At 35.5% G+C, this 26395-nt stretch overlaps 1 protein-coding gene across 1 annotated transcript; it reads left to right on the forward strand.

Annotated features, from left to right (window-relative positions):
• Positions 1–592: 592 nt before the first annotated feature.
• On the forward strand, positions 593–25125 carry LOC115416137 (vacuolar protein sorting-associated protein 35). The gene is made up of 17 exons (XM_030129861.1): positions 593–684; positions 3947–4045; positions 5768–5864; positions 5985–6108; positions 7091–7273; positions 9548–9767; positions 10109–10192; positions 12775–12884; positions 14455–14551; positions 15356–15504; positions 17391–17598; positions 17722–17877; positions 18940–19062; positions 19160–19339; positions 20201–20440; positions 22573–22716; positions 24325–25125. The coding sequence occupies exons 1-17, from the start codon at positions 682–684 to the stop codon at positions 24502–24504; spliced, it is 2397 nt and encodes a 798-aa protein (XP_029985721.1). The 5' UTR covers positions 593–681; the 3' UTR covers positions 24505–25125.
• Positions 25126–26395: the final 1270 nt, after the last annotated feature.

Below are 26395 nucleotides of genomic sequence, written 5' to 3' on the forward strand. Positions count from 1 at the left end.
TTTAATTTTATTTTATTTAGTTTTATTATTTTATTTTATTTTATAAAGTTGATATAATAACTTCCCGTGGCATACACCAGAAAGGGATGGAACTAAACCTTTAACAATAAACCGGTCATCGGTCTTACTGTGCAAATTTGAAATTCTTGTCATAGTCACCAATCCAAATTAATGGTCAATGAAAAATATGTAATTAATTTAATCATTTTTTTAGCGAAAAATTCTTTTCATAAAATTATTTGGCAAAAACAAGTACCCTCCTTCTATAAATTCAGAAAAACAGATCTCAAAACATATTGGAACAACATTGAAAATTTGAAAAAGAAAAACAAAAAATTAATCAAAACAATTAAAATATGTCATGATTTTAAATTTAATGTGTAGCAGACCCCTGAGTGTAGTTGATTTATTACTTTATTTTTGTTTGTTTTTTGTTCTTGTCTCCTTTTTTATAGTTTTGATATATAAATTTGTCATTTGATTGTATTTTTTATTGCGTTCAAAAAATAAATAAATAAATAAATAAATAAATAAATAAATAAACCTCTCATCAGTACTACCCCTAGTGGCCGTGTAAGGAACGGCACTTTGCGACACTTCCGGGTTAGTTTCAGTCCGGTCTTGGTCCTGAATCACATGACAGCCGAGTCTACCCCGCTCACCTGATTCACGTCTAAAACCATGGTGAGTTTTACTCTAAACTGAGTGTTAAGCGGTGCATTTGGAGGTTGTTGTGTCGTTAAATGTGTTAAACTGCGGCCGGTGCAGCGGGTGTGTGTCTGGAAGTGGAATCCGCCTGTTTGTCAGAGGCTCTGGCCTACATTAACGCTTCCGTCGGACGTCAGTTAGCCGACGCGCTAAAGCTAACCCTTTTAACTAATATGTACGAAATCTGTGAGAAACTCAGTCATTTCTAAGCCCTGATGTGAGGTGAAATGCTCTGTGAACTGGGTGAAGGATTGTATATTCTGTAATTTTTAGGACAAAAGACGGTGTGACAGCTGTTAGCATGCTCATACGATGCATTATTTTAATTTTAAGGACTGTTATGTCCAAACTGGAGGCAGTGAAAATTGTGTTGTTGACCCGGTTCAGCCTGTGGACCGTTAATAGATCATCCTGGATGCGGAACTGAGATGGAATTAAACATGTTCTTTACGTGATGTTCCACCATGTTGTGGTTTAATGGAAGCTGGAATGGACTGGGGTCATCAGGTCCATTTAACCAGAATATGGGGAGACATTCTAGACTTATATTAATATTTAGTAGAACAGTTTGACCCGGAGCTGATGCTGATGTTATTTTCTGTCTATTCTGTTTTTATTGTCATTTATTACACTGCTCTACAATGTTTTTTAGAAATGATTTGCTTCAGAGATTAAATGTGCTAAATGTTACATATTTTAATAAGATTAATTGGAAAATAAATGACAAAAGTGCTGGTTTGCTGATGTTTTCAAGGTATATGATTAAGTGTTATTATACATATATATTGGTTTATGCACATTTATATAATAGTTTTATAAATCTTCCACTAAATAGAACCTGTAAAGTGAATGTATTCTAATGTGCAGACAGTGTTTTGAAGTAGATCTTGTAGCTCTGAGACAAATATTCCTTTTGAGTCAAACCCATTCTCTTGTTTATTCTTGAGTTTCACATTTTGACCCAAGGCTGTATCTTGGAAAGTTCAGCCAACCAGCATTTTTACTTGATTTTTCTTTATCAGTGACTCTCATGTGGTAAAATTTCATTACTTTTATTCTGGAAGCATTTTCCTTGTAGACCAGTGTTATGCTTGGGTTGTGTTATTCTTTTCACCTTTTGCTCCATGTAAACAGACATCTTAAGGATATCTGCAGAAATACAAAGTATCTTCTTAGTATCTTTAGCTCAAATTCAATCATAATAATGCATGAAACAGCTTTTAATATAACACAACTCTTACACATCTGCAGCTTCTATTAGTACTGTAGGAGACTGTAGGTCTAAATCACAATTATAACTCCTTAAAGTGCTCCTTATTGCAAATATCTAATTGCGTGACAGATGTCAGTCAGGCTTTTCAACACATTGGTGCAGATATTGAATAATATAAGGATGTTCTGTTGACACTGTTTTCAGAAAACTCAGTTGTATCTGTATTTTGTTTTGCAGGACAGCAGTTTTGTTGCTTTTCTTTTGTTTGAAAGCTACAGTGAAATACTTTCTTAGTGCAAAGTGTTTACCCATGTGTGTGAGCTGCTGTAGGTCTCTGTAAAAGTCCAATATATGGCTTTGCATCAGTGGTACATATACTTGCGGTGCATTTTCTTTTTGGTTCGCTTAAGTTTTTATTGAAATTTTACAAACATATAATCAACAAAAACAAAAATAAAACAAACCTTGCTTGGGTACACTACATGACATTACATTCAGATTTATTCAGTGCTTCCACCATTCTGAATACTGTAATCAGTCCATTCATTCTCTTTTTTTGTCCATTTGTGCTTCTTGTAGTCACAGTTTGTGAGTTATTTTTTCCATTGTACATGTTCATTCAATAATTGTGATCCATTGGTCCTTTGTTGGTGTTTCTGTCTTTCCCCAGTTCCTTGTAATAGCTTTTTTGCAGCCACTAAAAGTACATTAATCAAGTATATGTCGTTTCCCACTATATTTCCATCAGACAAGTTATACAAATACAGTACATCACAGCACATTGGGATCTACTTATGGTGCATTTTCACAGCAGCCATAGGCACTGATACAGCCCCAGTTTATCACAGTCAGGATGGGCTTTTTGGTAAACATGTAGAACTTGAAAATCAGTTGATCTGTGGAATCACCCACCATAAGTTTTACTCTCCATTTTACATCTTCATTTCTATATATCGTAATTATTCTTTTATCTGTGTGTTTATTTCTTTGTATTTTATGCATTGTCTGTTTTATCTTGTTGTACAGTGTTCTTGGGTGTCTTGAAGGACGCTTATAAATAAAATGTATTATTATTATTATTATTATTATTATTATTATTATTATTATTATTATTATCGTTATTATTATTATTATTTTTTTTATTATTATCACCTGAGCCCAGGATGTTACAGAGATGAACTCATTCCTCATGTAGGCGACGGTGTCTGTTGACAGAATTTCTACAGCTCTTCCTCTTCTCAGATCACATTTCTGGATAAAGCAAACAATACTAATAAGTAACCGTGTTTTTCCAAACTCAAACTGAGCTCGCGAGTCTGTTTTCATGATGGTTTCTCATTCAGTGTCACCTAAAGGTCAAAGGCCACACACATCCAACAGTTCACACATTCCTTGCATATCCCTGAATGCTTCCATAAATGCAGATACTCATAATTAATACCCAGAAATAAATTAATCAGAACTAGAAGAGAAAAGACAGCAAAATAAAAGATAAATATTCAACATGTAATCATCACTTTAGTGTCAAGTTCAGTCTTTTCACTCATGTGTTAAACAGTCTAAAAGATTTTCTCTAACTTGATGTGAGTCGTTCTCTGTGGCTGATTCTCTTTTCTTATTTCCTCTTTATGGTTTTAATTGATTGTTTCCTGGCTGTTAAAGCTGAAGAGAAATCATGATTCAGTTATACTGTTTCTTCACTGAAACTATAGGCAGAACATGACTGGAAAACCCATTCACAAACACAAGAATTAAACAGTTGAAAAGGAGGTTTAGACTTTCACAAATCCAACATCATTTCCATTTCAGATGCACTTTTCTATTCTTTTTTTAACTGATTGATTCTCTCTTGATGTGAAAAGTAGTGAGTCATGATCCGTCCTGGTGATGTTTTCACACCTGAGAATCCAAACCAGGGTTCATATTTTCAATGTGTTTAGTTAGATTGACTTTGCAGTTTTTGGAGTGGATGATGTTTGGACACAATCCTGATGCCGATTTGTGTTTTCTGTCTGGTTTTTACAGCCGACCACTCAACAGTCTCCTCAGGACGAACAGGAGAAGCTTCTGGATGAAGCTGTTCAGGCTGTGAAGGTCCAGTCGTTCCAGATGAAACGATGCTTGGTAAAAACCTTTCATTTACTCAAACCTCCACTGATGGGACACGCTGTTTTGACTCTCATTTGTTTTTTATTTCATTATGTTGCTCTTGCTGCTCACATACTTCTGTTTTACCTAAATGGATTTCATGGATGCTTAACTCAACAGTGCAGCTCTTAAAGACAGTATGTAGGATTTACATGGATCTATAAGAGAGAAGTGCAACATAATGTAAATGACATGTTTTTTTAGCCATCATTAGGGCTTCAACGACTAAGGAATTTGTTATTAATGAGTGAATGTTTTTATGTGTCTGTTTTTAGATACCTTTACCATTTTACTTTTATCTTCCTGTTTACCTTATTGCACTGGGACCTGAGGACAGATTTTGTTGTTTCATGTGCAAACATGGACAAGATCTTAGAGAGTGAGAAGATGCCTGAGGAATGGAGGAGCAGTGTGCTGGTGCCCCTCTATAAGAACAAGGGAGACGTGCAGAGTTGTGGAAACTACAGAGGAATAAAGTTGATGAGCCATACGTTGAAGCTGCGGGAAAGAGCAGTGGAAGCGAGGCTAAGGGCAGAAATGAACACTTGTGAACAGCAGTATGGTTTAATGCTGATAAAGAGTATAACAGATTAGGGATGTCATGAGAACTGATACTCACGATACCATTTGATACTATGATGAAAAAAGAGTCAGATTTATGGATCTGGTGAAAGAGGACATGAAGGCAGTTGGTGTGAGAGAAGAGGATGCAGAGGATGGGGTTAAATGGAGGAAGATGACTGGCTGTGGAGACGACCTGAAGGGAAAAGTTCAAAGGAAAAGAAGATGTGCAAACATGGAAATGAATGAGAAAAAAATGAACCTTGAACCTTTGTCAACCAGTTGACAAATTGTTGACGGGAAAATTCGATAGGTCGTTAGTGACATCATGCACTTTTGTTTAAGGAAAAATGTTTATTTTAGTGCAGATTTCAACTCTTAACAAACTTTGTTTTGCAGTGTAATTGTGCTGCACAGAATGCACTTTTGTTTAAAGGGGTCGTATTTGTCTAAACCCACTTTTCTTAGTTTTTGGTTCATTTGTTTGTGTATTTGGACCCTAATAGTTCATACAGTTTGAATTTGAACCCTCCAGCTGCTGCAAAACTGTCATTATAGTCATTCCGGCAAAAATCCAGAGGATTTCTACAACCTGTGTGAATTCCTGCCGAATTTGTTCCATTTTATAACTAGTTCCGTCTCCACATTTGCACATATAAGGTCCAGACTTCAGACGAACATTTCTCCAGTATTTCTCTGTAATTGTTTGTCAGCAGCAGCGTTTGTAGTCCGTACTGAAAATATGTCCAAACTTTGAGACGGTTACCTAAAATGTTCAGTTGTCGGTTGAACGGGACAGAGCAGCACAGCCCACAACTTGGAGGGGGCAGGGCCTGTAGTGGCTCATGTGCATTTAAAGGGCCAGCGCTCCAAACCACCTTTCTGGTGTCATTACTCAGAAATAGGGTTGAAGATGGACCTGTGGAGTTGAATTAATGAAGAATTCAGACTCAAACAAAGCATTTACAGTTTATGCAGACCCCAGGGAAATGTTGGAAAAGGAAGAATTCCATTTAAAAAAGCAAAATATCACTCCTTTAAGGGACGTTGATTCGTCAGGAAAAACAGAGTTTATATTGTGTGTTTTTCGGTTGTAAAGGCGTAAACATCTCCATTGATTTGTCTTATTGTTTGCAGGACAAGAACAAGCTCATGGACGCCCTGAAACATGCCTCCAACATGCTGGGGGAGCTGAGAACCTCAATGCTGTCTCCAAAGAGCTACTACGAACTCTGTATCCTTTACACTGAAGGGATGGTTTTACACTGGGCTCAGTTTTATTGTAATGACGTGTTGTGTTGAGCAGCGTTGAAACCCGTTTTGATGGCGTTGGTCTTTAACGTGGTCTCTCCAGACATGGCGATCTCAGATGAACTCCATTACTTAGAGGTTTATTTGACCGACGAGTTTGCAAAGGGACGGAAGGTGGCGGATCTGTACGAACTGGTCCAGTACGCAGGAAACATCATCCCCAGGCTGTGAGTAGCACATCAGTGGCCCTGTTTACAGGAGCATAAGAGTCTGATAACTGTTAGAATCAGATTGTAATAATCAGATCTGATATGTTTACATGCACTTCAGAAATACGGTTATCCATAAATCTTGGTTTAGACGTTTCAGTCTATTATTTCAGTCGGAGTTCGTACGTACATAGTGACGTTAGAATCAAACTTCCTGTTTTTGTTTTCTACATCACTTCTCTTTTCTATGATTGAATTGTTCTTCCACATGTGCAGATGGAAAAGAATTAACAGATTAACAAGAATACATGCATGAAGACACTGGAGTAGAAAACAAATTATCAATACTACAAAAAAATATATATATATATGTGTGTGTACTGTATATGCACATATATTTAAAGCTCTGAATATACACACATATATTATAGCTCTAAATATATATACATATATACCAAATATACATATTAAAGCACAATTAGAACAGCAGTTTGTACAATATATACTAAACAAATATCAATATGAAAAGTAAAAGAACTATTCATAAACAAGTGTGTAAAAATATTGTTGTGTGTAATTATAGTTATGTGGTTATGAGATGAAATTAAAGTATGAATGTAATGTTGTGTAGATTATAATATAACATTATTTATTATTATTATTATTACTACTTTATTATTTCTTTCTACTAGTACTTTCTAATGTGCAGTTGACAAATCTAGGTGTGCTAACCTGATGTCTCATAATCAGATTACTCCTGTTATCTGATAAAACATATCAGATTATACTCTTTACATGATCACTAATAATCGGAGTATTAATGTGGCTGTAAATGGGTTCAGTGTTGTTTAAGTGCAGATTCTTGTATAAACCGACTGGAGGTTGGTGTCTGATGGAGTCTGCCGATACTGCATGAATACAACATTAAATCAGAAATAGGATTAAAACAGTTTAAGTTTGACATCCTCTGTTATTCCCGTTGTGTCTCCATTTCTCCCAGTTACCTCCTCATCACCGTGGGCGTGGTCTACGTACGCTCCTTCCCTCAGTCTCGTAAGGACATTTTAAAGGACCTGGTTGAAATGTGTCGTGGCGTCCAACACCCGCTCAGAGGCCTGTTCCTCAGAAACTACCTGCTGCAGTGTACACGCAACATCCTGCCCGACGACGGAGAACAAACAGAGTAAGAACGGCATCTGCCTTCTCTATTATTCATCCATGCATCAGAATATTCTACAACAGCATTCTATTTGAGCTCAATAAAACACACAAGCCCAAGTATAAACAGAAAAAGAAAGAAGTGACAATAAAACCAACCTTATGCACAATATGAGCACAATATATTTCCAATCCAATCCAACTTTATTTATAAATCATTTTAAAACAACCACAGTGGACCAAAGTGCTGTACAGAAGAATAAAAACCAAAATAAAAGAATAAATCTCATATTTAATTACCATTAGAACAGGCCAGATAGATTTCATTATGTTGTTTTTGCAATATAAGTGTCAGAAAATGTCTCTTTTGCCAATTCTTTTGCACCTTTTTTCAGGAAGAACTTGGCTTTCAATATCCAGCCATAGATTTTCATTAATATATGCAGTTAATGCTTAAAATAGTGTGTTACAGCAAAAAAAAAAAAAAAAAACCAGAGTTGAATTTTTATCATATTTACTATAATAAATAACTGTAAATGTTCATAACGAAAAATGAGATTATAGAAAGAAACTTTGAACTATTTTATATCCGCTCAAACATTTTAGTTTGTCTAGAGCATTCTGTGTCCATGCTCTTTTTCTTATTTTTGGTTCTTTCTAGTTAGTTAATTAGTTAGTTAGTTTAGTTTTATTTCAAGCACATAGAATCATCAGATAACAAAGAACCATAAAACATGGTCAAACAAAATGTTTCTAGTCATTTTGATCCTGTGTGATAGTCTGTGTTCACTTTCTGTCTAGTTGTGGACAGAGCCCCTCATTTCTGTTTCTGCCCTGGATAGATCTGCATATTGATTTTCATATATAGAGAAACATACATACATTTTTATAATATTTACAGCTAAATTACAATTATCAATGAATTATACAAACCTCAGAAACACTGAAAAAATCACAGAAATTTGACAAAAACACTCCAAAACAGCACAATCACTATTATATACAATTAATTGTAAGAATTCACCACTAAAACCTCACTTAAACGCTGCTAAAAGTAATAAAAATCTTCCATCTCTCTCTCACCGACTGCACTCTGCTGCTGTCTGCCCCGCCCACTTCCACCCCTCCCCCTCAGTTAATGCAGGCCTCTACCCTTATGTGTTACAGACCAATAGAAAGAACCCAATCTCAGCTTTAGATGCTGTTTGAATTTTGTCAGTAGCAGTTCAGGAGTTACAGTACTTTGAGTGACGGTAGATGCAGAAATGTGTCACTAGAGGCACAATCCTCTTAAAAGGGTTAAATTTACATCATTTTCTCATATTCAAGTGAAATGATGTGAAGTCGACCAGACATCACATACAGTCATGTGACATGTGACACAGATTTTCCAGTTTTTCCTCTTAAATCATCACAGTCCAGGTGTGATTGAAGTGTGGACTTTCAGCTTTAATTCAACAGCTTTAACTAAAATAGAACTCTAACCATTGAGGAATTACATCCATTTTCTTTGTCCAATTACTTCTGAGCCTCTGAAAATGGACAGACTATGGGTAAAATGGTTGTAATTCTTTAACGGTTAAGACAATAGTTGTGCTTATTCCCTTGAATTAAAGTTGAAAATCCACTCTTCAGTCACATCTGCTGAACAGAGAAAACATGACATTAATACTTATGGACCTTTGTTAATTTATGTTTGTCTTACCCTCCCAACTATGTGTTATTTGGTCTTACATGTATATTCACAGAATTAACGGAGGCAAAACTGTTCATCTTTCCTTCCCTGAGCTAGTTTTCTCAGTTGCTGATTAAAAGTGAAATAATGCTGATACTGGTAAAACTAGAACGCTACATTCATAAAAGGACTCATGTTTTCTTGCTCAAATGGAGGAAGCCACTGGAACTTTTGGGAGTGCAGTATAATTTGGACTTAAATATGTAACGTAATGGATATCTGTCACTTTTTGTTTTGCTTTCTCTGCTTGTCTTCCTTTTCACTTTGATTGCAAAGAAATAACATTCTTGATTCACTTATGTGTTTTATTTTACTATATGATATGAGCTACTGTACAAACATTATGTACTACCTCAGTGTGCTGGTGATGTTGCACAAGCATATGTTACATAAACCAGTCTTGTAGCATCATTGTAATTTAAATTTTTACTGACTGTTTTTTATGTTTTGTTTGTAAAATTGTCATAAAACTTGAATAAATAGAAGTTTAAATAAAAAAGTGAAATAATCCATCTATTCCTCTTATTCATGTCGTTTCCAAACCCTCTTCGTTTCTTTTACCAGAGGAACAGAGGAGATGACGGGCGACATCGCCGACTCTGTCGACTTCGTCCTCCTAAACTTTGCAGAAATGAACAAATTGTGGGTTCGAATGCAGCATCAGGGTCACAGCCGCGACCGAGAGAAGAGAGAAAAGGAACGACAGGAGCTGAGGATTCTGGTCGGTACCAACCTGGTCCGTCTGAGTCAGCTGGAGGGCGTCAACGTGGAGAAGTACAAACAGGTCCGACTTTGTCTTATAGAATAGAATAGAATAGCCTTTGTCATTGTGTGTTCAGTGCTATTCCAGTCAGTGCAAGCAATATTAATAAAAAGCCAATACATAACAAATAAAGTTATAAAACAAAACTAAAAAGTAAAATAAAAACATCTGTGAGATGTTGGTGAATTAAATTAAACTATAACCAGTTTCCCTGATGTTTGCGTAGACTTGGACTGTGTGTTGTAGCGTTTTCCTTCCAGTATTTTCCATTCATTTTGGACTCATTTACCTACAGCCAACCTGTAAATCTGCTGATTGATGAAGCACCAACCCATAATGCAATGCTGTGTTTGTGTGGACAGATTGTTCTCTCTGGAGTGTTGGAGCAGGTGGTGAACTGCAGAGACTCGTTGGCTCAGGAGTATCTAATGGAATGCATCATTCAGGTAAATACTGGGAATACAAACAATAACCATGGGATCAGAGCAGACACTGAGCTCCTATTAAAGGTGGAGTTTATGTCATTCAGCCGATGGAGGCGGGGTCAGCTTTTAGTTCAGGACTCATACCCGAACATGCATTATACATCATAAAAGGACTTATTCTATATCTGAGAATAATAAGGCGCGGATTAGAACAGGAAATAGATAAAACTTTATTGATCCCTCAGGAAATTAAGGTTCCAGTAGCAGCGCAAAACTGAATGTACACATATATGAACTATTATAAGAAAATAGTGATAACAATAACTATAGAAAAACAGGCAACTACACAGTAGAAAGTACTAGTAGAAATAAATAATAAGCAGTGATAATAATGAATGATAATGAATAAATAATTTTGTTATAATATTATAATCTGCACAATATTACATTTATATTTTAATTCCACCTCATAACCACATAATTATGATAATTACACACAACATTATTTTCACACTTAGTTGCTTATATTTATTTTACTTATGTTGATAATATTTGTCTGGCACATATTTTATGATTTGCTGTTCTAATTGGGTTTAGTAGAGTGCTGTAATATGTATATTTGGCGTGTGTGTGTATATATATTTATATATACACTTAAAGTGCTTCATAATAACAGAACTATTAACAATAATTATTATAAAGTGATAATATTAGTAGTAACATTGATATACAGTGATCCCTTATTTTTCGCGGTTAATGGGGACCGGCGCCCCCCCGCGAAAATGAAAATCCGCGAACTGGAGCCGGAGCCCCCCAAGCCTATCCTAGACCTAGGTACATGTATGTATGTATCTATAAATAGTATATAAGTACTGCAAATGTAATAATTATGAAATAAATGAGATATATATAAAAGAAAACAATGATTAGTACATGTATACATGCATATATATAGATTGGATACATGTACATGTACGTACTGTAAAACATCTGAAAGAAAAGAATGATTAATAACACAAGAAAATGTCAGTCGGACATGTACATGCACAAAAATATATACATAAATTTAATGTACATGTATACAAATGATAATATGTACTACATGTATAAATTACATAAAAGAAATTACATATAAATAAATATATTTTATGAATAAGTAGACAAAACACACACACACACACACGTGCATACGTACTAACAGCTGATACGTACTCTCTCCTCTCTTCATTCATGACGCTTATCCATCGTATACGTACACACGCACATCTACTCCCAGCTCTCTTTTCCTCTCATACGCACAAGAAACGAATCAGTTCTCTCTCGCTCTCTTTGGTCTCGAGCATCAACACACACAAACACATGTACATGGGCATGCATGAACTGACATTTCTACGTTTTCTCTCTCTCTCTCTCTCTCTCTTTTAACATTTTTATATAAAATAACACTTACAAAAAATCCGCGAATAACTAAAACCGCAGAACTTAAAGCTCGAATTGGCAAGGGATCAGTGTATAAGTATGTAATTTAAGTATGTATTTAGTAATAGCCTATAGGGCTGGGCAATAAAACGATAACGATTTATATTGTGATATAACTTTTCCTCAATATAAATATGAGACCGATACCATTTCGATAGATAGATAGATTGCGGTTCGTGCCTACCACAATACTAATACCATACAAACCATACAGCTGTAAACCTGAAAATGAAACTTAAGATGCTTTAAAGACGGTAAGACAGTCTCTCTCTCTCTCCCCCCTTCTGATGTCTTCACAACTAACTTATGAGTAACAGAAAATTTAAGCTTGACAAAAATAGTGATTTGATTTATATTGTGATACATATCAGTATCGTCTGATATGAACAAAATTATTGTGATATGATTTTTTTCCATATTGCCCAGCCCTAATAGCCTAATTAAACCCAAGGGTATGTTCATGTAATCTGTATTTATCTTAAAATGCCTTTTAGTTTATGTGTTTCTACCATCGTCCACACCACTCCAGCCGTTTAACCTCCTGGAACGACTTTTTGGTGCAGATGTTTAAAAACATCGACACTCTGGATCTTGTTTTATCGTTCACCTCTGTCACGTGACCTTTTAAGGAACAAAACTAGACAGTTCCACCAACAAACATCTGTTAATTCAACAGGAAACCTGAATTATAGGTGAATCTGTCCTCGTTTCTCTGCTAACAGCTTTTGTGTAGTTACATGACATGTCCTTCCAAAACTGTCAGAAAACAGATTGTTTTCATCATAAAGCACAGATTTAAAGTGAAGATTTATGTGTGGAATGGTGTAGATGTTGCCTAAATTAAAATGTTCGAACAGGATACTGACTTGGATCTGTGCTTTTCTAAATCATCAAACTGATCAGATTTCGTTCATGTAGTGAGTTGTGTTTGAGGTTGTGGTGCATTTGTTTTTGTACTTGTAGACCATTGTTCCTTTACTCTGTGCAGTTTTTGTGTTCTGGCCTTTTTCATCAGTTGTGTATTTAGTTTATATTAATTTTCGGATGTATTTTGTTTCTGGATGAATGGTTTGAGCTCAGGTCCTCAGTCCTGGACTAACCTGGATCTGTTTTGGTCCCTTCAGGTTTTCCCAGATGAGTTCCATCTTCAGACCCTTAACCCCTTCCTACGTTCCTGTGCTGAGCTCCATCAACACGTCAACGTCAAGAACATCATCATCGCTCTGATTGACAGGTACGGTTTGATACTTAACTACTCCCAGTGTCACCGACATGCAACTGGGAATCATCTTGTTGCCCCGGCGACAGTTTTTCATCCACCATCATTGATCATTCACTATTGACAAAATTCAAACAACATCTAAAGCTGAGATTGGGTCTTTCTATTGGTTTATAACACATTAGGGTAGAGCCTGCATTAGCTGAGGGGGAGGGGTGGAAGTGGGCGGAGCAGAGAGCGGCAGAGTGTAGTCAGTGAGAGAGAGATGGAAGATTTTTATTACTTTTAGTGAGCTTTTAGTGGTGAATTCTTGTAAATAATAGTATATAATAGTGATAGCGCTGATTTGGAGTGTTCTACTGGTATGTTTTGCTGTGTTTTTGTCTGGTTTTGCAGTTTTTTTCCACTGTTTTTTATCTGTATTTTTGCAGTTTATTGATAGTTGCATTTTATCTGTAAATATTATATAAATGGATGTATATTTAGATATATATGTAAATCTACATGCAGATCTATCCAGGGCAGAAACAGATGCAGTGCATGTATTTGAATCAGATGATGGATGTTTTTGTCAGTGAAATGAGGGTTCAGTTCACATTTATTTACAAATAATTTAAAATATGTGTGCCACTTGTATTCATAATTTACTGCAAGATATGATTATGTAAAAAGGGTAACCCCAGAAGCTTTCCATAGCTTATAAACGGGGGCCCAAGACATTAAGCAAACAGTGCAATTGATTATGAAGACAATCCCTATTTGTACGTGAGCTAAAACCTAACCCATGCTCTAAAACAACCTAAGGTAATTCCGTAAATACAAGCAGTATAGAATTTAGACAGTATCAACACATCAGCATTGAGGCAAAAACACAATGACACAGACTTAAATTAAACATATTTCAAAAGCAGTTTTTGTTTTAAGGGGCTCTGTCTACAACTAGACAGAAAGTGAACACAAACAGTCGACAGGAAAAAAATGACTAGAAAGAAGTAAAAATAAGAAGAACATGGACACAGAATGATCTAGACAAATTTAAATGTTTGAGCACATGGAAAATTGTTGAAGGTTTATTTCTATAATCTCATAAAATTTTGTTCAGAATATTTACAGTTGTTTTTTATAATAAATGTGATTAAAAACAATTTAAGTCAGTTATTTTTATGTTTTGCTATAACGCACTGTTTCAAGCATTTATTACATATAGTAATGACGATTAATGGACAGATATTGAAAGTTAAGTTCTTCCTGAAGTAAGGTGCAAAATAATTGGCAAAAAAAAACCAATTTTCTGACACATATTGCAAAAACAACATAATGAAATCTAGGCGGCCTGTTCTAATGGTAGTCCTTATAGGGTTAATATTCGCTTCATTAACACTAACCCAGACAAACCAAACACTGACTGGAACAAAACACAAACCAGAGCTTTAGTTTGAGTTTAATTTGAGGCTGAGTTTAGGGCAGAACAGTGCAATCATTGTCTTCACCACTAGATTTCACTAAAATTAAGACACTAAACCTTTAATTTCATTAGTATGTCTCGTTTTGTCTTGTACATGAGCTGTGGTTTTTCTGTTTTTAGACTGGCCCTGTTTGCTCATCGAGAAGACGGACCTGGAATTCCAGCTGAAATCAAACTGTTCGACATCTTCTCTCAGCAAGTGGCGACCGTCATCCAGGTCTGTCTGCTATTAAACAACATACACCCATTTTTTAAAAATTCAGCCATTTGTTCAATAGGAAAATTTTCAAATCGTTCTGATAGAATAGACCTATTCTTTACATAGACATTGCATTGAGACAAACTCACTATAAAAATAGACAATTTGGGCTTTTTTTTTTTTTTTTTACACTGTTTCCTTGTGTGGTTTTTTGTTTTTCCTGTTATTTCCAGTGTTGTGAGGATTTTCCTTTATTTTTTTTTACTGTGTTTTACTGAGTTTTGACCATGGAACTGCTTTATGCAGTTAAACAGGTGTCAAAAAACAGCTGGACTGATTTAGAAAAAAAGAGCCCAAAACTAAAACTACTGGGCCCAAATTCAAATCCTTGTTGTTGTTCAGTGTGTTCCAGTTCACAGTTGATGTTTGACATCTTAAATCTCTTATTGATGTCCATTCTAGTGCCTTATTTAGTCCAAACCTGTCAAACTTCAGTTACTCTCTTTTTCTGTTCTTCCACCTGTTTTGACCCTAAAACACAGAGTAAAACAAAACCACTGAAGAAAAGGAACACAGGCACATACTCATAGCAGCTTTAATGAACCTGAAACAGACACAGATTCACAGCAGAACCTTTACCTGGAATCAGGGCTCAGGGGTTAAAGGGTTAATGTGAACAGTGTGTAAATAGATGTAATTTAATTAGCCTTTTATGCTAAACTGTGGACAGAATGCATGTGTTTTCTCTGGTTGTGTTGAGTTTAAGGTTTTTAATGTGTGTTTATTTGTGTTTTGACTCATGTTTTCATCCTCGTCCTCCAGTCTCGTCAGGATATGCCATCGGAGGACGTGGTCTCTCTCCAGGTCTCTCTGATCAATCTGGCCATGAAGTGTTACCCTGATCGTGTTGACTACGTAGATAAGGTCCTAGAGAGCACCGTGGAGATATTCAACAAGCTCAACTTAGAACAGTAAGTCCAATCAGATTTAACACACAATAATATAGACGATGGAGAACAGAAGCCCGACCTGTACTGATTTATACTACTTTTAATACTTTTTCCCCTCTCGCTCTTTGAAGATTGAGGTAAAATGTGGTGGTCTATCCTTGTGATTGATCCTCTGTTGGCAAAATAACACTGTTGTCTTATGATGCATCAGTCTAGTGTTTATCCTAGAGCTCTCATAGGTCAGTGAAACTGTCAATCACCTCCGTTTACATTAACTTAGGTTTACGTTGTTATGTGCTTTCTGAAAACTGGTTCTTACAGCAGCAGGATTTATTGCTTAAATTGGCTTAATCCCTTAAATCCAATTTAAGATCAGTGTTACATTATTTGAAAGGTGATTGAATATCGACTTTACTATTGTAGTATTGAATTTATGACTGAATGGGGTAAGTATATAAAATAAGTTTTGCTTCTTCTTACTCCTTTTCAGGCATATAATATACAGAATAAATCAGATGTATATATGTTCAATTATTAAGGCATAGGTCTTAAGTATTCACATGATAGATTACATGTATCTATATATTATATACTCTATCATTTTATTATATTATCTATATCTGTAATCCACATAGCATCTATATTTATATACTCTTATTTTTTTTATATTGTTTGTCTTTTGTACTTTTTTACTTGCACTTTATTCTGTTGCTGCCTTAGCCAGTTCTAATATAATATAATATGTTAAAATATTATATTATATACAGGGTGGGGAAGCAAAATTTACAATATTTTGAGGCAGGGATTGAAAGACAGTGTATGACCAATTAGTTTATTGAAAGTCATGAGAATTTATTTGCCACAAGAAAATGTACATAATAGAAAATGTTTTTATTCTATGTGTCCTCCTTCTTTCTCAATAACTGCCTTCACACGCTTCCTGAAACTTGCGCAAGTGTTCCTCAAATATTGGGGTGACAACTTCTCCCATTCTTCTTTAATAGTATCTTCCAGACTTTCTCGTAATAGTTTTGCTCATAGTCATTCTCTTCTTTCCATTATAAACAGTCTTTATGGACACTCCAACTATTTTTGAAATCTCCTTTGGTGTGATGAGTGCATTCAGCAAATCACACACTCTTTGACGTTTGCTTTCCTGATTACTCATATGGGCAAAAGTTTCTGAAAAGGTATGGATAATAGTGTTAGGTATGATTATGACATCAATATATGTTTGTTTTCAAAACAATTGACGTAGTGCCTGCTGAGAAAAAACAGCTAAATGTTCATTGTAAATTTTGCTTCCCCACCCTGTAAATAGATTTCTTTGTATGTATTTTGGAGTGTAGATTTCTGTATGTGTACATGTATATCTTTTTTTCTTTTTTTTTCTTTCCACTTTCACATGTTCAAAATAAATGATCAATCAATCAAAAATATCACTCCCTACAATAAAAACAAAATCCAACAAACTAATAGAGCTGGGCAATATGGAAAAAATCATATCATGATAATTTTTTTCATATCAGACGATATCAATATGTATCACGATATAAATTAAATCACTATTTTCATCAAGCTTTAATTTTCCCTTACTCATAAGTTAGTTGTGAAGACATCAGAAGGTTATCTTTGATTTAAATACGATTTATTTTCTGTCAGAGGTTGAACATGACAGATGTGCTGAAGAATATTATCCAACTGTTTCAGATCAATAAAACAGGTACATATATTTAAAACTAAACCCTGACCAGCAGGAAAAAGCTACACACTAATGATAACTTCCAGTCACTTGTGAATATTTTAAATTGGAAGTATTACAGATGGCTCCTTTAAAGACAGACAGTGGACGTCGTTTCCTGTATCGCTCTTATTTAACCCTTTAACCGTTCTTCTCCTTTGTACAGCATAGCCACTAGCAGCGCGGTGTCCAAGGAACTCACCAGACTGTTGAAGATCCCGGTGGACACCTACAACAACATCCTCACTGTACAGCAGCTCAAGCATTTCCCTCCACTCTTTGAATACTTCGACTACGAGTCACGCAAGAGCATGAGCTGCTATGTGTTGAGCAACACCCTGGACTACAACACCACCATCGTGGCCCAGGAGCAGGTCGGATCCACAGCTCGGACCTTTATGATGTTAAAATAATATACGTAACGTCTCATTAGTTCATATTAGGAGTCAAAACGCGCCGAATACAAACTAAAGCCTCCTCTTCCACTGTGTGTGTAGGTGGATGCCATCTTGAACCTGGTGTCCACGCTGATCCAGGACCAGCCAGACCAACCGTCAGATGATCCAGATCCGGAGGACTTTGCTGAGGAGCAGAGCCTCGTAGGACGATTCATCCACCTGCTTCACTCTGAAGACCCCGACCAGCAGTACCTGGTGGGTGTTTACGGGACATTCACATTACCACTATTACTATATGACACAATAGTGTAGAGGCCTGCATTGGCTGAGGGGAGGGGTGGAAGTGGGTGGAGCAGAGAGCAGCAGAGTGCAGTCGGTGAGAGAGAGAGAGGCAAGATTTTTATAACTTTTAGCAGCATTTTAGTGAGGATTTAGTGGTGAATTCTTGTAAATAATCATATATAATATTGATAGTGCTGTTTTGGAGTGTTCTACTAGTGCCATGTTTTTGTCAAGTTTAGCTGTTTTTTTTTTCCACTGTTTTTATTTGTATTTTTGTGTTTTTTAGAGTTCATTGATAGTTGTATTTTAGCTGTAAATATTATATAAATGTATCTTTCAATGTAAATCTATTTGCAGATCTATCTAGTGCATACACACATGCAGTTTATGTATTTGAATCAAATGATGAATGTTTTTGTCAGTGAAATGAGGGGCTCTGTCTACAACTAGACAGAAGGTGAACACAGACTATCACAGAATAGAAATGACTAGAAAGAACTAAAAATAAGAAGAACGTGGACACAGAATGATGTAGTCAAAGTAAAATGTTTGAACACGTAAAATAGTTGAAAGTTTGTTTCTTAAAGCTCAAAGTTTCGTTATGAACATCTACAGTTGTTTTTCATAATAAATACGATAAAAATTAGCATCTGCTTTTTTTATTTTTGTGCTATAACACGCTGTTTTAAGTATTTATTACATATAATTATAATTAACGGCCAGATATTGAAAGTTAAGATCTTGCAAAAACGTGAAGGAATTGGCAAAAAGACATTTTGTGGCACTTTTGTTGCAAAAATGTAAAGAAATCTAGGGCACTTGTTACAATGGGAGTCCTTATAGGTTTAATTCTACTAACTGTGTTTTAACATGTTAGACTCAGTGTTTATCATTTATTTGAGCTGGTTACACTACTCATACAGACATATTGGTGGATGTTCTGTATAAAACTGTACCTTTTCCTCCTAAACCGTGACGTATTTCAGGTCTTTGCTGTTTATCTTGTTCACTTACATGTTGTGTTTTTTCCGTCAGATTTTGAATACGGCCCGGAAACACTTCGGTGCAGGTGGAAACCAACGAATTCGATACACACTCCCTCCTCTGGTCTTCGCTGCCTATCAGCTCGCATTCAGATACAAGGAGAACTCCTCGACGGTTCGACACCGTGTTTTATTTCTGAATACATTTGCATTGTGTTTGTATAATTCGTCTGTTATTAAATGCGTCACTGATCACAGTTGTTTCCCATTAGGACGACAAGTGGGAGAAGAAATGTCAGAAGATCTTCTCCTTCGCCCACCAGACTATCAGTGCTCTGATCAAGGCCGAACTGGCAGAGCTGCCTCTTCGACTCTTCCTGCAGGGGGCGCTGGCTGCAGGAGAGATTGGCTTCGAGAACCACGAGACAGTAGCATATGAATTCATGTCACAGGTAAAATGTTTAATAGAATTATCAGCCCAGTGAAGGAGCATGATCCTGATTCCATAGAACAGATGAGACTTTAGTGATCCAACAATGGGGAAATTCACTAGTCAAGACAGCAACAGAACAAAGTGCAAGAAAAAAAAGTGCATGTATAAAGACAATGCAAAATCAGAATAATAGTAATCAGAATACTTTATTAATCCCAGGGGATGTGTGTTAAAGTTGCTCCATTCAACTAGAGCAAAAAGTAGTAGGAAAGAAATTATTAATACAAAAAGAAAAAATATATCTAAATCATTACACACACACACACACACATATATATATTATTGCTACTTTGCTACTTGTTGTTTCTACTGTTACTTTCCAATGCGCAATTGCAATTTTTCCATCCTGTTTTTTTATAATTACTGTTTTTCGATTTTCTTGTGGTATTTCTTGTGTGTATATGTGGTGTATGTGCTGCTATTTGAACCTCAAGGGTTCTGCCGGAAGGATCAACAAAGTTCTGTCTAATCTAATGGAATTTAATATCCCAAATATGCATATTAAAAACAAAACACAGTTAGAAGAGTAGTTTGTACAATATGTACTAGACAGTATGATAATTAAAAGAAATATATGTAAATAAGTATGCAAAAATATTGTTGTGTTTTTAAAATTATGTGCTTATACAGTAGAATTAAACAGTAGTAGAAGTAAATAATACAACTCTGTAGGATATATACATTTATCAGCTCAGAGGTGCTCCTTCTAATTTCAACATATGTATAAAAGCATTTTGCCCAAAGAATACACATGAATTTTGGATGTTTATTGCTCCTTCTCATCCATCATCCTTGTCCGTTTCTTTTCCCTCACCACCAGGCGTTTTCTCTGTACGAGGATGAGATCAGCGACTCCAAAGCTCAGCTAGCAGCCATCACACTGATCATCGGTACCTTCGAGCGAATGCGATGTTTTAGCGAGGAGAACCACGAGCCTCTGAGGACCCAGTGCGCCCTCGCCGCCTCCAAACTGCTGAAGAAACCTGACCAGTGCAGGGCCGTCAGCATCTGCGCCCATCTGTTCTGGTCAGGACGCAGCACCGACAAAAACGGGGAAGAGGTGAGTAGGAGCGGGGTTTGTCTTCAGGGATTCAAACACTGAAGGAGGGTTGTGAGGAGGGTGTTATAAGGATTTAACAGCCTCAGCAGTCATGCATGTGTTTAGTGTTTTAGACATTTTTAATGTGGATGTGTGGATGAAATCATATTGTCTGTAACTTATGCTGCTGCTGTCTTGGCCAGGACACTCATGCAAAAGAGATTTTTAATCTCAACGAGTCTTTTTTCCTGGTCAAATAAAGGTTAATAATAATAAATAATAATCAGACCAACTTTTGAGGAGAATCAAATTTGTACTATGTGAATAAAATTGAATTGTGTGAGTTATACAGGGTGGGGAAGCAAAATTTACAATATTTTGAGGCGGGGATTGAAAGACAGTGTATGACCAATTAGTTTATTGAAAGTCATGAGAATTTATTTGCCACAAGAAAATTGACATAATAGAAAATGTTTTTATTCTATGTGTCCTCCTTCTTTCTCAATAACTGCCTTCACACGCTTCCTGAAACTTGCGCAAGTGTTCCTCAGATATTGGGGTGACAACTTCTCCCATTCTTCTTTAATAGTATCTTCCAGACTTTCTCGTATAGTTTTGCTCATAGTCATTCTCTTCTTTACATTATAAACAGTCTTTATGGACACTCCAACTATTTTTGAAATCTCCTTTGGTGTGACGAGTGCATTCAGCAAATCACACACTCTTTGACGTTTGCTTTCCTGATTACTCATATGGGCAAAAGTTTCTGAAAAGGTATGGATAATAGTGTTAGGTATGATTATGACATCAATATATGTTTGGTTTCAAAACAACTGACGTAGTGCCTGCTGAGAAAAAACAACTAAATGTTCATTGTAAATTTTGCTTCCCCACCCTGTATATGTGCAAATAATGTGATTTGCTATTAAATACAATAATAATGTGGAGGAAAAAAATGGTGGGAACCTTAAATCACATATCGTCCTGCAAAAAGATCAATGTATGATATTTGCCCAGTAATGTTTCTAGATATCACTTCACTTCATTTTATTAATTTTCCATTAAAGGGGGATTCAGTTTGTGGCAGAATTGTCACACACGTCACATTTAGCAAATAAAGAGGATAAAAACACAGTATGAGCAGCAAAAATGCATAGAAAAACAAGCATGAACAGCAAATGTCACATTGGTAACAAATAATTACAATAAACTGTAAGCATTAACAGTGGTAGCAATTATGCTGTTTGTTCTACTGTTCTATATTCTACTATTTAACCACATAATTTTATTTTTTTAAACTTTATTTATAGAACTTTACAACATTTAACAAATGTAACACCTATAATTTCAAGTAATGTGTTCATAATACACAGATTGACACTGGACATGATAAACAAACAGAACCCATAGGGAAAAAAAATGATACTACAAACAAAACGCACACAACAAGACAGCGCATTCTGGTACATTTAAGGAAAGAAAATAAATAAACACTTCAATCACAATATAAACAACTAAAATGTATTTACAGTTCCAGGCCCAGTAACATATTCACATAGTAACCACATAATTTTAATAGCACAACACTTATTTATGTATATTTCTTTTAATTATCATATTGATCATATATTGTCAAGTACATATTGTACAAATTGCTGTTCTGTGTTTTATAGAGTTTTAATATGTATATTTACATATATATACAGGGTGTCCCATAAGTCTCCATACATAGGAGACATAATACATATGGTTCTAACATGTATTTCTTTATATTTCTTCTTTATAGTTCTTCAGCAGTGGAGGACACGCATTGAAATGTGTTCCTGACAAAATGGCAGTCATATAGAGCATATTATATAAATAAAAATGGTTTATGTCAAGAAACGTTTATTTTTCCTATGTGTGGAGACTTATGGGACACCCTGTATATTTATTTTTATTTATTTATTTTTTAAATTTATTATTATTTTTTAAAATCTTGTCATGATAATTTCTTTCCTGCTACTTTTTCTTCTACTTGAATGGAGCGACTGTAACACACAATAGTTTCCCATGGGGTTAATCAAATATTCTGATTCATATTTTTCTCTCATTTCTGCTCCAGTACATTCACTAATATTTCCACATCTAACTCATTAACGTTGTCTTTTTAGATCCGTGATGGTAAGAGGGTGATGGAGTGTCTGAAGAAGGCACTGAAGATCGCCAACCAGTGCATGGACCCATCACTGCAAGTCCAGCTGTTCATCGAAATCCTCAACAGATACGTCTGCTTCTATGAGCGAGAAAACGACGCGGTATGAAACCAGAAAACTGTTCCTGTTTTTGCTTTAAACAACCCTTAAAAACTATTTTTATACCTGTAGTTAGCAGTAAACTCAGGCTTTGGTAAACACATGAAAAAGAGATGATCATCTCTTTTCACCCTGTAACAGGCGAGTTTGTCTTAATGCTTTTCATGTCAGTTTTTCAACATAATAAACGACGCAGGGAACTGAAACTATTCCCTTCAGATCAGTAGAACCTCTTCACTGTGCTGTCATGCTAGTGAGGATATGAAGAACAAGATTGCCGTTGGGTAACATTTATGACAAATTTAGTGAATAATGAACCCGCTGGGCTTCACCACAGATGTAGTATTTTAAAAAAAGGTTGAGAAATAGTGTTACTGTCATTTTATCATTATTATCATTATTATTATATATCTTTATTTAGATGGGACAGTGCACATTAATGAACACATTTGCACATTCCATTTCAGTATAAACATGTAACTATGCCGGAGTTAGCGTCAGTGCTAATTTTCATCCGCTGTCCCCACTTAATAAATAAATAACAGTGATCTGTGCAATACAAAGTGATACAGTGGAATAAGTGCAGTACAAAGCAAAACAGTGTAATATATTCCAAAACAGTACAGTTCAATACACTACAATGTCGTACAAAATGACATTTGTGCCTACGTGTCAAAGACTAAAATAAACATTACTACTTAAAAGAATACAACACAAACAAACAATACTGTTGATTAGACAATGGATATGAATAACCCTGATGACTGCAGGATCATCTGAGTTAAAGTGGTTGTGTGTCGTACTGATGCTCCTAACTCTGACCGGCAGGAGTACCAGAACAAGTTTAGGATCAAAACCACCAGTGCATCACCGCTATGTATTTGCAGACAGTCAGAATAAAGTGTAAAGGTCATTGGTAAAACCTCTACAAAAGACAGTAAAACTAAAGGTGGAAAAAATTTACTTAACGACAATAAAACCAAGGTAAAAGATGCTAAATCCAACTAAAGGATGGTTAAACTAGACTAAGAGATGGTTTTAACAGACTAGAAGTTGGTAAAATCAGTATAAGAGACAGTAAAACTAAACTACAAGATGGTTAAAACAGACTAAAATTTGTTTAAAGATGGTCATACCAAACTACTTGATGGTTAAATCAGACTTAAAGATAGTTTAAGTAGACTAAAAGGTGGAAAAAATTAACTGTACAACAAAAAAAAACAGAATAAAAGATACTAAATTCAACTAAAGGACGATTCAACTAAAGTACAGTAAAACCAAACTAAGAGATGGTTTTAACAGACTAGAAGTGGGTAAAATATGTATAAAAGACAGTAAAGCTAAACTACAAGATGGTTAAAACAGACTAAAACCTGGAAAAACTAAACTAAAAGGTGGATAAAATAAACTCAAATTGAAAGCACTGTGTCTTATAATGTTCACATGCTGATAGTTTACATTACATTACAGGACATTACTGTGTTTTGGCCCCACAGTAAAACCACAGTAGCCAGTAGTGAAGTTTCCTTTAGTTGATCGTTTATTCCTTTTGTCTTAATGTCAGTAATGGAGACCAAATCCAACACTGTCTGTGTTTATTTTCCCGTTCAGGTGACCGTCCAGGTGTTAAACCAACTCATCCAAAAGATCAGGGAGGATCTTCCCAGTCTGGAGGCCAGTGAAGAAACGGAGCAAATCAACAAACATTTCCACAACACCCTGGAGCACCTCCGCCTGCAGAGAGAATCCCCCGAATCCGAGGGCCCGGCGTACGAGGGCCTCGTCCTTTAAGAAGGAAACACGTTCCAGTTGGATGTGATCTGCATACGTAAATGTTTCACGAGTTTATGAAAATATAACGACAAACACAAAATGACATCCGCTAGGTCAGGAATACAAACATGTGTTGATGATTATTTTTGTCAAGAGCTAAAAGAACTCCATTTTTTTTTTTTTTTTTTTTTAAATTCATTTTCGGCATCAATATCCTCCTAACCGACCTTCACTGGCATCATCAGAACCAGGTGTAGAACTGCACTTCTGTAACTGGCACTTGTGACACCATTCCTTTATGAATATGTACTTGACTCATTTGTCTTTAACCTACATGTATTCGTTTTTTTGTTCGGTAGGTGTATATGCGCTCAATCTCACACCTTTAATGTGCACATTCTTCAAGTTACTGTATTCGCTCAGTGTGCAAAGGTCAGGGAATCTACGTCAAGGGTGTCAAACACGTGGCCCGTGGGCTAAAACTGGCCGCCAAAAGGTTCCAATCCAGCCCATGAAATAGAGAAATTACACTAAAGGTATTAACAGTCAAGGATGTATGTTAATAAATGTGATAATAACCTGTAAATAATGACAACTTAGAATTTTTCTCCTTTTTTTTTGTTTTAGTTTGAAAAAAATTATGAAAATAATTTGATGTACAAACTATCTTTTTATAAATAATGTGAACAAGCTGAAATTAAAAGAAAAATAAGTGGAATTGTACCAATATTCTGCCTGTTAGTACATGTTTTGTGTATTTGTAGATCCGCTGTGATCTTAAAGTTATAATGCACATGTATAAATGATAAACTGAGGCAGAATATTGTTAAAATTGCACTTGTTTTTCTTATGAAATTTCCGGTTGTTTCTGTTATTCATTTTTTTAAAAACATAGTTTGTAGATGTTAACATTTTCGTCATGTAATTGTACTTTTTTCACGCTAAAACATAGAGAAATGTTTGGAGTTGTCATTATTTATAGGTTATTATCATTATTATTATTATTATTGTACTTATTTGAGATCATATTGGGTTGAATGTGGAACCTGAACTAAAATAAGTTTTGACAGCCCTGATCTACGTGTATAGATGCCCGATTCCATCCCTGAACGGTCGATAAATACAAGACTGATGTTCTTTCTACGTATGTTTCAATAAGAACATATGCAGCAATGACTCAAACTACACTGTTCGCATTTATTTAAGTTATAGATATTTTACAACGTCATTATTTGGCCATTGTTTTCTGTAACGGAGGGGTATGTGGGCGGATTTTTGTATCCCTAGAAAGATCCTAAGCAGTGTTTCTTCTAATTTAACATCACATTTGTCTTTTGGTCGCTCTGATTCTGTTTATTTTTGCCTTTTTCCCTGGATAATTGACACATACAGAATCCCTGCACCGTGTGTTTGTACGCTTTACGCTTCAGTGTGCCTGTATTTCAGATATCTAATGTAAATGGATCCCACCAACTGCAACGTCAGGCTTGTATTGTTTAATGTAATTTACTGCGCGGTATCTGTGTCTCTTTTCGGGGAGGGTAGGGGGGCGCTAGTTTAGGACTAGTTATTCATTTCTTTGTGGCAGTATTTGCATTAATGCTCCCTTTATGAATCTGTGTGTAAACGGGCTTGTAAATCAGATTTAAAAGAAATACTAAATAGCAATTATCAATGTCATTTACTGAAATAAAATTGAAGTTATTAACAAATCATTTTGGTGTTTTCATGTGAGAGCTGATGTCTGTTGAATGCATTCAGTTAATTAGTTCATTTTGGATTAGCACATGCTGAAGAATTAATATAAATGTATTCGCAGGCAACCCAGAGATGAAGGTAATCAATAGAAAGAAATCAGGCTAATTATTGAAAACCTGAATGTTTTAAAATGAGTAATTAAAATTTTTTT

Source organism: Sphaeramia orbicularis, chromosome 3, assembly GCF_902148855.1.
Source record: "Sphaeramia orbicularis chromosome 3, fSphaOr1.1, whole genome shotgun sequence".
Lineage (NCBI taxonomy): Eukaryota > Metazoa > Chordata > Actinopteri > Kurtiformes > Apogonidae > Sphaeramia > Sphaeramia orbicularis.

What these genes read in the sequence shown, in the direction of transcription:
- LOC115416137 (XM_030129861.1), top strand. An exon ending in GGAAACATCATCCCCAGGCT is followed by an intron (nt 6,109 to 7,090) that starts GTGAGTAGCACA and finishes CATTTCTCCCAG; the next exon opens with TTACCTCCTCATCACCGTGG. An exon ending in TAATGGAATGCATCATTCAG is followed by an intron (nt 10,193 to 12,774) that starts GTAAATACTGGG and finishes TGGTCCCTTCAG; the next exon opens with GTTTTCCCAGATGAGTTCCA.